At 46.2% G+C, this 12,937-nt stretch overlaps 1 protein-coding gene across 11 annotated transcripts in view; it reads right to left on the reverse strand.

The window, feature by feature from the left end:
* The window catches only part of tpm2 (tropomyosin 2 (beta)), a 37,602-nt gene that overhangs the window by 6,463 nt on the left and 18,202 nt on the right, over nt 1-12,937 (reverse strand). For 6 of the 11 annotated variants that reach the window (XM_038970674.1, XM_038970678.1, XM_038970680.1 and 3 more), the window contains 5 exons: nt 11,076-11,193; nt 6,155-6,225; nt 3,568-3,643; nt 2,653-2,715; nt 2,387-2,456 (listed from right to left, as the gene is read on the reverse strand). In XM_038970674.1, coding sequence (XP_038826602.1) covers nt 2,387-2,456; nt 2,653-2,715; nt 3,568-3,643; nt 6,155-6,225; nt 11,076-11,193 — 398 coding nt within the window. Of the gene's footprint in view, nt 1-2,386; nt 2,457-2,652; nt 2,716-3,567; nt 3,644-4,251; nt 4,328-6,154; nt 6,226-11,075; nt 11,194-12,937 lie in introns of all 11 variants that reach the window. The other 5 variants (XM_038970672.1, XM_038970676.1, XM_038970682.1 and 2 more) reach the window with 1 other exon arrangement.

A 12,937-nucleotide genomic window follows, 5' to 3' on the forward strand; every position in this document is an offset into this window, starting at 1 on the left:
GTATTCTTGGAACGGAGGAGACTGCTTAGTTGCCGTACTTCTGAGAGCACAAAACACTCGCATCTTTCATAGCGCGCTAATGAGGAACGGAGAACGAGGGCCACAGTATCGGCCACCAGGCAGTCAGAACCGTGCACTAGGCCAGGGTTTCCCACACTGTGTCCTGGTGCCACACCCCCCTGGGTGCACATTTTGGTTTTTGCCCTAGAACTGCACAGCAAATTCAAATAACCACCATCATCATCATCATCATCAACATTTGATTATTTGAATCAGCTGTGTAGTGCTAGGGCAAAACCAAAACGTGCACCCAGGGGGGGGGGCCCAGGACAGAGTTGGGGAAACCATGCACTAGTCTTATCTATCGGCAATCAAAAGATGTGTCTCGCAATGGAATACTGTAAATCGTAATTTCTTGGCTTGCAATGTCTCGCAAATTCAAAGCAAGGCCTATCATCAATGAATAGGCTAGGATATGCTACACGCAACAGACCGAAGACTGAACACACACTGGCATCATTAGCGAAGAGATAGAGCAGGGGTTTAATCACTAGTCCAAACAGTAACTAAAACCAGAGTTTCTACTGGACAAATTCAAGTAGGTACATCACAGTTTTGTTTGCTTCCGTTTAAGAAACGTTTTGCAACATAAATGGGTGTAATGAATACACCCCAGGCAGGCCAGCTTGAGGGAGAGAGAGCTGAGGGGGAGGGCAGAAGAAAACAAACCACGGTGAGGATATCTCTTGGTAATCGGTCTTGCATGCCTCGCAAATTCACCAAAGTAGCCTAAAGTTCACTTCTTCTGGTTCTCTTTAAATTCCACAACTTTCCCCAGGCGGAGATCCTAACTTCGGGGGGGGGGGGGGGGGGGGTTCTCTTAAAGTTAAGGATCCCAATTTTGTTTAAAAGTTAAGTCACATCCATAATTCAAACTCCTTGAACAACACACCAGATTACACCTACTGAACAGCCTTGTTCCACTTCAAACTCCTTGAACAACACACCAGATAACACCTACTGAACAGCCTTGTTCCACTTCAAACTCCTTGAACAACACACCAGATTACACCTACTCACACATGACATTTCCAAAGTCTGCCAAAATGCAACAAGACATTAAGCTCTCCACAACAAGCCCATTCTTATTGCTAAATAACCACTCCTTTGATTGAGTAACTGTGGATGAATCGACAACACCCTAACGTATATAAGAAATAAGGCAAAACCTTGGAAGAATCCAACTTGCTCGTAGTCCAAGTACTACAACTCAAATCTAACCTTATAGGATCTAATCAATCAGTCAAACTGATCAATGAGATAAGGTAACACCAAGGGCTCCCGAGTGGCGCAGCGGTCTAAGGCACTGCATCTCAGAGGCGTCACTACAGACCCTGGTTCGATTCCAGGCTGTATCACAACCGGCCGTGATTGGGAGTCCCATAGGGGGGCGCACAATTGGCCCAGTGTCGTCCGGGTTAGGCCGTCATTGTAAATAAGAAATTTGTTCTTAACTGACTTGTCTAGTTAAATAAAAGGTTACATAATTATAATAATAACCAGACAGGATAAGCAATCGAAAGTGAAGCTGTGGCTCCACAGTTATGCTCCAATCAAACAGGCAGCCAAAATCTGATCTTTTGCCCAATTATTGGCAAAGGAGCTGATCTGATTGGTCAAAAGACTGGCTACTGGAAAAAGTTCAGAATTATAGGCTGCCTGTGTAAACGCAGCCTTACAGGCAGACTATTATTCTTCAGAGCTAAAGACTCAGAATCTACACATTTGTCTATCTGGCACAATCATACGGAATGCCCATCATTGATTTCAACTGCAATCTGTTCTAATTAGATCCCTGGACAACAGAGCCAGGTTAATGGGGGTTAATCTACCAAATAATTGGTTAATCTATTAAACCCATATTAATAAATCCATTCACATCGGTGCTCCTCTGTTTCTAACGGTACTCAAAGTTGGAAGGTAAATTGTAAATTACTATCTACAATGCTGCTCGACTATTTAGAGTCTTTATTAATGATTGAAACATACAGGTATGTTACCGCTACAATACACTACTAACAAGTCATGCGAGGGTACCCAACAGGCTACAACTCATGGTTACAACTCATGGTTATAGGGGCAAATCTTTCTGTTAGTGAAACGTCTGTTACGCTATCACAAAGGAAACATAAGAGTGAGTCCAAATGGCACCCTTTCCCCCCCCATAGGGCTCTGGTCAAACGAAGTGCACTATACAGGGATTAGGGTGCCATATTGGAATTCAGATAAAGTGAATGGGTTGCTGAAAATGCAGTTAGTGACATCAGCTCCTGGGAACTCCAAGAGGCGTTAATGGTTGTGAATGAAAGAAGTGTCGAAAACGTACCTTCCAAATCATCAATGGTTTTCTCAAGCTTGGCCACAGACCTCTCCGCAAACTCAGCACGCGTCTCAGCCTGGGGGGGGGGGGGGGGAGCATCCGAGCACAATGCTTCTCAAATACATTTTTCCAAGCACCAAATTACATATCTACGTAATATCGTGGTTAACATTAGGTTGCATAAGAGTGGGAGGAAGATAAGAGGCTTTAAGATAACATTTGAAGAACCATTCATACTAAAATATTAGATATGGTGACCCTACAGTACCCACCTCTTTAAGTTTGTCGGTAAGAACTTTGATTTCCTCTTCATATTTGTCCTCCTTTTGTGAGTACTAGAAGTGAAATAATGGAGATTCATATTAGCACAAGAGTTATGACGAGAGCTTCTTCTTAAACATTCACAACTTAAAATATATGGCAGTATTCTAGTTCAAATATAGACAGTCAATATACATGTATGTGTTTATTCTATGACAACGTCTACAGTGTAGCATTCAATTAATAGCCTACTGTTCACATCCACTAAAGTAAACACTATTGGATAAAGATTCCATTAATGAAAATGAGGGCTACAATAAGAGCTGAAAGGTTGGCTAGGGAGGAGAGGAGACTACGACACAAAAGCTGAAAGGTTGGCTAGAGAGGAGAGGAGACTACGACATGAGCTGAAAGGTTGGCTAGGGAGGAGAGGAGACTACGACACAAAAGCTGAAAGGTTGGCTAGGCAGGAGAGGAGACTACGACACGAGAGCTGAAAGGTTGGCTGGGAAAACGAAGCTAAGAGGGCTAGCTAAAGTCTCAGCGTAGGCTTGTCATAATGCAAGCGGGTCCTAAGAACAAAACATCAAACTCTCCTCAATCAATCTTCTGCTTTTAAATGTATTTTACACCCATCTAACGTTATGCCTGGAATACAGTTCAATCCCTACACTTTTTTTAAATCAATGTTATGGATTTTAAAAAGTATATAGATATTTTGAGAGGATGGCTTGTGTGTAACCATTTAATTTGGACACTACGCTGTATTCTGTGCATATGACAAATAAACATGTATTATAGCTAGATATCCTACACTAAGACTGTGTGTTGAGGGGCATCTGTGTGTGTTTTATCCAGCTGGACTATCCTGCATTGTATCTGTATCTGACCTTCGGGCCCAGCTTACTTCCCCTCTCCTACAGTACCTTCTCAGCCTGGGCCTCCAGAGACTTCAAGTTGTTGGTGACATTTTTCAACTCTTCCTCAAGATCACCAGATTTACTGTGCAACAGCAGGAGGGAGGGAGGAAAATGAGGGAAAAGAAAGGAGAGAGAGCATTTTGAGAGGGAGGAGAGGACATGACCAAGGAGACTCTGTTCTGGATACTCCAACCCAGTGCCTATTAGGGAGAGTGCACTGGCAGAAGAATAAAACTTACCTGAAGGGGTTAATGACACACTTACCTGAAGGGGTTAATGTCACCTACCCATCAGATGGAAGGGTTAAATCAGGATCCTTGATGGATAATATCTGACAGATTATTTCCTATACTTAGAGTATATGATTTTTACAAATACATGTATAAAATCCATACATGTATAATCTGTATGCCTCAATCTCAAGTATCACATCAAGGATCCCATTGGCTTCAGGTTGAAGATATGGCGAGGGACAGTATGGCTTGTAGGACATTAGTCCTTTTGTACCACAGCAATACTGTCACGTCAACCACCAGGGGAGCCCTCCATGGAGCACAGCTGCGAGGCAGAGGGGCTTGGAAGGCGAGTCAAGGGCATAAGCCAGAGGAGCGGAGGAGCGGAGAAAGGAAGCAGGTAGTAAAGAGGTTTGGAACCGGGACGTTTGTCCTGGTACGGGGGGGCAGACAGTACCTCATCCTCTCCGCACATCATGGACTTCAAATTCTGGTCCATGAGTCTAAGCTCTTCCTCCAGCTCTCTGACTCGACTGGGTTATTCCACAGTCAGGTAGGTAGGGGTGTAGGAGGTGGGGGCAGGAGGGGTCAGGGAACCCACACACAAGGTGATCCCAGGTGGAGGTGTGTTGGATTCAGGCATGCATTACATAAAACACAGGGGAGAGAACACACACATTCAGGTGCCTGTTGTGGTTAGTGTATCCCATCTTCTCGTGTTTCCCACATGGGGGGGGGGGGGGGGGGGGGGGGGGGGGGGGGGGAGTGTTCTGTCACATTGACCATATTATTAACCAAATTGGAAGACCAATTGATTCTGAGTTAGGGCATATAACATTTATATGTGAAAACTACTTCTAAGATGAGTACTTTAAGATTTTCCAAACTCACTTGCCCTGCTCGTGTGTAAAGTCCACAATGTAAGGGGGGGGGGGGGGGGTTTAATGCTTATGGACCAATGTAGGCCCACGGACCAAACAAAATTAGAAGAAAAAAATTATTGGGAATTCCGCCGGGGTCTCAACTTAGTTAGAATAATAGAATACACAAGGTTCAATTTCGTATTTTGGTTGTGCATCAGCAGTCACTCAATTAGCCCATGTCTGCTAAAAAAAATGTAATTAGTCTAGAGGCCAGCTAACTAAACTTGTAGGAAGCATGGTCGCAGACCCACGAGCCACTGCAGCCCCTCATGATGGAGTCAAGTTTAATGTGGCCCCCACCCACATCAGAGTTGCCCATCCCTGTGCTAGATGGCGATGGACATAGATCAGCCAACTAAAACCAGTGTAAAAAAACAACAATGAATCCACTTCTGCCATAGACTTCAAGTCAAGTCCCGTTCTGAGGCGCTATGAGAACAGACTGTTCGACAGAAAGAGAGACTGCTGGTGGACGAGGTTAGGACATTCGTGTCATGGTGTATCATGGGACTACCTGGGAATAAATATATGTTTTGCTGTCAGTTAAAGGGACGGCTACTGGTTAAAGGGACGGCTACTGGTTAAAGGGACGGCTACTGGTTAAAGGGACGGCTACTGGTTAAAGGGACGGCTACTGGTTAAAGGGACGGCTACTGGTTAAAGGGACGGCTACTGGTTAAAGGGACGGCTACTGGTTAAAGGGACGGCTACTGGACTCTCCGTTCTTAAGCCAAACGAAATCAATACACCCACGGAGGTCATTAGCTTGTTTCAGTTGCCATCCAATCATGAGTAATTTTATTAACAGGAAGGTGGGTCCATGCAACAAGTCAAATTAATATTAACATAATTTTTCAGGAGAGGCCTCATCAATGTATATTTCCAAATGCATTAGATGGTTAGGTGCGACACGCCATGATAAAAATATATGCATAAATTCCCAAATGTGCTCAAGTAAATAAGAGATGGGCCTAGTAAAGTCTACTGATGAACCATCAACATGTCATTCACATTAAAACACCACATTTGCCTTAAACAACCACATTTCAATGGAACTGAAATACGAGGAATTTGTTGGTTTTAACAGAGTTTTTAAGTGCGATATCCAGCACTGCGTTTTGATTCGCCACCCTTCTCCCAAAGCGTACACTTGATTGGATGAACTTTAAAATGGTGAAAACTCACTCCAGCCAATGCTTATTACGTCAATCATTTGCTGTTAAATCCCTGACGGGAAGTGTGCAAGTTCACACTTCTAGAAAAGGGTGGAGAATAGGGACTAAGACATGGAAATTGGCACACTATTCCCTATATAATGCACTACTTTTGACCAGAGCCCTATGGGACCTGGTCAAAAGTTGTGCACTATAAAAGGGAATACGGTGACATTTGTGTGTCAGTAATGGGTGTGTCAGTAATGAAGGAGGGTAAACTTACGCCTCAGCCACCTCAGCACGCTCCTCAGAGCGCTCAAGGTCACCCTCAAGGATCACCAGCTTACGGGCCACCTGTAGTCAGACAAAACACACATTAAAGTACACAGGCCAAACACTTCCAATAACTTCCAACACACACGAAACTATTCCCATGCAACATCTGAACAGAGATGGTGGCACTAAGAATGTGCAGAAACAGACCTTCAAGCTGGCACAAGCATCAAAACACATCAAACTAAATTCTGTATTGACCAGTACATTCAATAGTCAAAAAGAAAATGAAGAGGGAGGGAAAAAAAGAGATTTCATTTAAGAATTTAAGAGAAATCATTAAATAAAAATGTAATAAAAAGTTCTTACGATGAGGGGCGGTAGCGGTGGGTTAAAAAAAGAGCAAAAAAAATCAGAGATAAAATGCCTATAACCCCTATAGGATGAACCAACATACCGTAGGCCTATAACCCCCCCATAGGATGAACCAACATACCGTAGGACTATAACCCCCCCCCTAGGATGAACCAACATACCGTAGGACTATAACCCCCCATAGGATGAACCAACATACCGTAGGACTATAACCCCCCCATAGGATGAACCAACATACCGTAGGACTATAACCCCCCCATAGGATGAACCAACATACCGTAGGACTATAACCCCCCATAGGATGAACCAACATACCGTAGGACTATAACCCCCCCATAGGATGAACCAACATACCGTAGGACTATAACCCCCCCTAGGATGAACCAACATACCGTAGGACTATAACCCCCCCTAGGATGAACCAACATACCGTAGGACTATAACCCCCCATAGGATGAACCAACATACCGTAGGACTATAACCCCCCATAGGATGAACCAACATACCGTAGGACTATAACCCCCCATAGGATGAACCAACATACCGTAGGACTATAACCCCCCCATAGGATGAACCAACATACCGTAGGACTATAACCCCCCCATAGGATGAACCAACATACCGTAGGACTATAACCCCCCCTAGGATGAACCAACATACCGTAGGACTATAACCCCCCATAGGATGAACCAACATACCGTAGGACTATAACCCCCCTAGGATGAACCAACATACCGTAGGACTATAACCCCCCATAGAATGAACCAACATACCGTAGGACTATAACCCCCCATAGGATGAACCAACATACCGTAGGACTATAACCCCCCATAGGATGAACCAACATACCGTAGGACTATAACCCCCCCATAGGATGAACCAACATACCGTAGGACTATAACCCCCCCTATAGGATGAACCAACATACCGTAGGACTATAACCCCCCATAGGATGAACCAACATACCGTAGGACTATAACCCCCCTATAGGATGAACCAACATACCGTAGGACTATAACCCCCCTAGGATGAACCAACATACCGTAGGACTATAACCCCCCCTATAGGATGAACCAACATACCGTAGGACTATAACCCCCCATAGGATGAACCAACATACCGTAAGACCTTAACCCCCCCCCCCTAGGATAAACCAACATACAGTAGGACTATAACCCCCTATAGGATGAGCCAACATACCGTAAGACCTTAGCCCCCCCCCCCTAGGATGAACCAACATACCGTAGGACTATAACCCCCCATAGGATGAACCAACATACCGTAGGACTATAACCCCCCATAGGATGAACCAACATACCGTAAGACCTTAGCCCCCCCCTAGGATGAACCAACATACCGTAGGACTATAACCCCCCTATAGGATGAACCAACATACCGTAGGACTATAACCCCCCCCTAGGATGAACCAACATACCGTAGACCTATAACCCCCCCTAGGATGAACCAACATACCGTAGGACTATAACCCCCCTATAGGATGAACCAACATACCGTAGGACTATAACCCCCCCCTATAGGATGAACCAACATACCGTAAGACCTTAACCCCCCATAGGATGAACCAACATACCGTAGACCTATAACCCCCCCTAGGATGAACCAAAATACCGTAGGACTATAACCCCCCTATAGGATGAACCAACATACCGTAGGACTATAACCCCCCTATAGGATGAACCAACATACCGTAGGACTATAACCCCCCCTATAGGATGAACCAACATACCGTAGACCTATAACCCCCCCTAGGATGAACCAACATACCGTAGGACTATAACCCCCCTATAGGATGAACCAACATACCGTAGGACTATAACCCCCCCTAGGATGAACCAACATACCGTAAGACCTTAACCCCCCCCCTAGGATGAACCAACATACCGTAGGACTATAACCCCCCATAGGATGAACCAACATACCGTAGGACTATAACCCCCCCTAGGATGAACGGTATGTAGGATGAACCTTAACCCCCCCCCCTAGGATAAACCAACATACAGTAGGACTATAACCCCCTATAGGATGAACCAACATACCGTAGGCCTATAACCCCCCCCCCCCATAGGATGAACCAACATACCGTAGGACTATAACCCCCCTGTAGGATGAACCAACATACCGTAGGACTATAACCCCCCATAGGATGAACCAACATACCGTAGGCCTATAACCCCCCATAGGATGAACCAACATACCGTAGGACTATAACCCCCCATAGGATGAACCAACATACCGTAGGACTATAACCCCCCTATAGGATGAACCAACATACCGTAGGCCTATAACCCCCCCTAGGATGAACCAACATACCGTAGGACTATAACCCCCCCTATAGGATGAACCAACATACCGTAGGACTATAACCCCCCCTATAGGATGAACCAACATACCGTAGGACTATAACCCCCCCATAGGATGAACCAACATACCGTAGGACTATAACCCCCCCATAGGATGAACCAACATACCGTAGGACTATAACCCCCCCTAGGATGAACCAACATACCGTAGGACTATAACCCCCCATAGGATGAACCAACATACCGTAGGACTATAACCCCCCATAGGATGAACCAACATACCGTAGGACTATAACCCCCCCTAGGATGAACCAACATACCGTAGGACTATAACCCCCCCTATAGGATGAACCAACATACCGTAGGACTATAACCCCCCCTATAGGATGAACCAACATACCGTAGGACTATAACCCCCCCTATAGGATGAACCAACATACCGTAGGACTATAACCCCCCCATAGGATGAACCAACATACCGTAGGACTATAACCCCCCCTAGGATGAACCAACATACCGTAGGACTATAACCCCCCATAGGATGAACCAACATACCGTAGGACTATAACCCCCCCTAGGATGAACCAACATACCATAGGACTATAACCCCCCCTATAGGATGAACCAACATACCGTAGGACTATAACCCCCCCTAGGATGAACCAACATACCGTAGGACTATAACCCCCCCTAGGATGAACCAACATACCGTAGGACTATAACCCCCCCTATAGGATGAACCAACATACCGTAGGACTATAACCCCCCATAGGATGAGCCAACATACCGTAGGACTATAACCCCCCATAGGATGAGCCAACATACCGTAGGCCTATAACCCCCCATAGGATGAACCAACATACCGTAGGACTATAACCCCCCCTATAGGATGAACCAACATACCGTAGGACTATAACCCCCCATAGGATGAGCCAACATACCGTAGGACTATAACCCCCCATAGGATGAGCCAACATACCGTAGGACTATAACCCCCCATAGGATGAGCCAACATACCGTAGGCCTATAACCCTCTATAGGATGAACCAACATACCGTAGGACTATATACTGTGTACCAGAAGTGGCAGGTCTACAACCCCCATGATCAAATGTGTGGCCAGCTCCCAGGGTGCAGCTGGTGCCCTCAGTGGGGAAGTGCACTAGACTGGCTGAGTGTTAGTGAGAGATCGAGGGAGAGCGGTCAATGACAGGTGTCATTCTGTATAAGTTCATTAGACGGCTACTTTATCTGTCAGTGTAATCCTCTGGGATGTGGGCTCATGTGACCTCCAGGTCTAAGCCACGGGCCATGAGCAATCAACATATGCTACAGGCTAAACTGCTAATCAGTTCCCCCTAGGTACAGATCTAGGATCAGCTTCCCCTTCCCCAATCCTAACATGAACTATTAGTGGGGAAAATGCTAAACTGGCCCAGGATCAGCATCTAGGGGCAACATGACCCTATACCGTGGTACCTGTGTATGACCTTCGCTAAGCAAGCTAAATTTAGCTCTACACTAGGTGGCCGGTTTCCAGGAGCCAGATTAAGCCTAATCCTGGACAAAAATCACATTCAACAGAGATCGATCTTGCTTTTTAGTCCAGGATCCTGGGAAACAGCCAAAGAGTGTGGGGTTATGCTGAAAACTACAAGTGTACTGTAGAAATGATGAGTTTTCCATATAACACATACAAGCATTGAAAATAAAATATATAGTGGGAAGGAAAAGACCAAACGGTATGTTTAAGATCTGATAGAATACTTGGAAATGCATCTTGTCATGTTAGGATAATGAAGCCTGGGCAGAGGTACGGATGGGGGGCCTCCACAGAGGGGCCTCCTTTGATCTGACATGTAGCAGACTAAACTGATGCTACAAAGGAGAAAGGGGTGTGCAGTGTAGATGTATGTCTGTGTACTGTTATAAAGAAACACCACAGGTGTTAATGCTACCATGAAGGGAACACAACAGCTTCCATTTTCCAAACAATCTTAAATCAAATAAAATGTTGATATGCTTGTTAAAGGGGCTACAAAATTATGAAAAGTGGTGGATGCCAGCGTATGACACGGCTCTACAGTAGTCTGGCTTTAGTCAATGGGCACGTTCCAGGTCGCACTGTGTGTCAAAGGTAACATCTCAGAAACTATAGTAAACATGATATAGCAACCTTTAAAAAAAAAAAGACGCCCTGGAACGCAACGATACTTTAGGGCAGAAGGACACCCACCTCCTCGTACTTCCTGTCGGCCTCCTCAGCGATGTGCTTGGCCTCCTTTAGCTGCATCTCCTGGATCTCCATCTTTTCCTCGTCTTTTGACGCCCTGTTCTCTATCACCTTCATTCCTCTGGAGAAACAACACCACAGGGTTAGCTACAGTATGGACCTCCATCTCCAACCCTGTTCTCCATCACCACAGGGTTAGCTACAGTATGGACCTCCATCTCCAACCCTGTTCTCCATCACCACAGGGTTAGCTACAGTATGGACCTCCATCTCCAACCCTGTTCTCCATCACCACAGGGTAAGCTACAGTATGGACCTCCATCTCCAACCCTGTTCTCCATCACCACAGGGTTAGCTACAGTATGGACCTCCATCTCCAACCCTGTTCTCCATCACCACAGGGTAAGCTACAGTATGGACCTCCATCTCCAACCCTGTTCTCCATCACCACAGGGTTAGCTACAGTATGGACCTCCATCTCCAACCCTGTTCTCCATCACCACAGGGTTAGCTACAGTATGGACCTCCATCTCCAACCCTGTTCTCCATCACCACAGGGTTAGCTACAGTATGGACCTCCATCTCCAACCCTGTTCTCCATCACCACAGGGTTAGCTACAGTATGGACCTCCATCTCCAACCCTGTTCTCCATCACCACAGGGTAAGCTACAGTATGGACCTCCATCTCCAACCCTGTTCTCCATCACCACAGGGTTAGCTACAGTATGGACCTCCATCTCCAACCCTGTTCTCCATCACCACAGGGTAAGCTACAGTATGGACCTCCATCTCCAACCCTGTTCTCCATCACCACAGGGTTAGCTACAGTATGGACCTCCATCTCCAACCCTGTTCTCCATCACCACAGGGTTAGCTACAGTATGGACCTCCATCTCCAACCCTGTTCTCCAACACCACAGGGTTAGCTACAGTATGGACCTCCATCTCCAACCCTGTTCTCCAACACCACAGGGTTAGCTACAGTATGGACCTCCATCTCCAACCCTGTTCTCCATCACCACAGGGTTAGCTACAGTATGGACCTCCATCTCCAACCCTGTTCTCCATCACCACAGGGTTAGCTACAGTATGGACCTCCATCTCCAACCCTGTTCTCCATCACCACAGGGTTAGCTACAGTATGGACCTCCATCTCCAACCCTGTTCTCCATCACCACAGGGTTAGCTACAGTATGGACCTCCATCTCCAACCCTGTTCTCCATCACCACAGGGTTAGCTACAGTATGGACCTCCATCTCCAACCCTGTTCTCCATCACCACAGGGTTAGCTACAGTATGGACCTCCATCTCCAACCCTGTTCTCCATCACCACAGGGTTAGCTACAGTATGGACCTCCATCTCCAACCCTGTTCTCCATCACCACAGGGTTAGCTACAGTATGGACCTCCATCTCCAACCCTGTTCTCCATCACCACAGGGTAAGCTACAGTATGGACCTCCATCTCCAACCCTGTTCTCCATCACCACAGGGTTAGCTACAGTATGGACCTCCATCTCCAACCCTGTTCTCCATCACCACAGGGTTAGCTACAGTATGGACCTCCATCTCCAACCCTGTTCTCCATCACCACAGGGTTAGCTACAGTATGGACCTCCATCTCCAACCCTGTTCTCCATCACCACAGGGTTAGCTACAGTATGGACCTCCATCTCCAACCCTGTTCTCCATCACCACAGGGGTAACTACAGTATGGACCTCCATCTCCAACCCTGTTCTCCATCACCACAGGGTTAGCTACAGTATGGACCTCCATCTCCAACCCTGTTCTCCATCACCACAGGGTTAGCTACAGTATGGACCTCCATCTCCAACCCTGTTCTCCAACACCACAGGGTTAGCT

Source organism: Salvelinus namaycush, chromosome 31, assembly GCF_016432855.1.
Source record: "Salvelinus namaycush isolate Seneca chromosome 31, SaNama_1.0, whole genome shotgun sequence".
In the NCBI taxonomy this organism is placed as follows: Eukaryota; Metazoa; Chordata; class Actinopteri; order Salmoniformes; family Salmonidae; genus Salvelinus; species Salvelinus namaycush.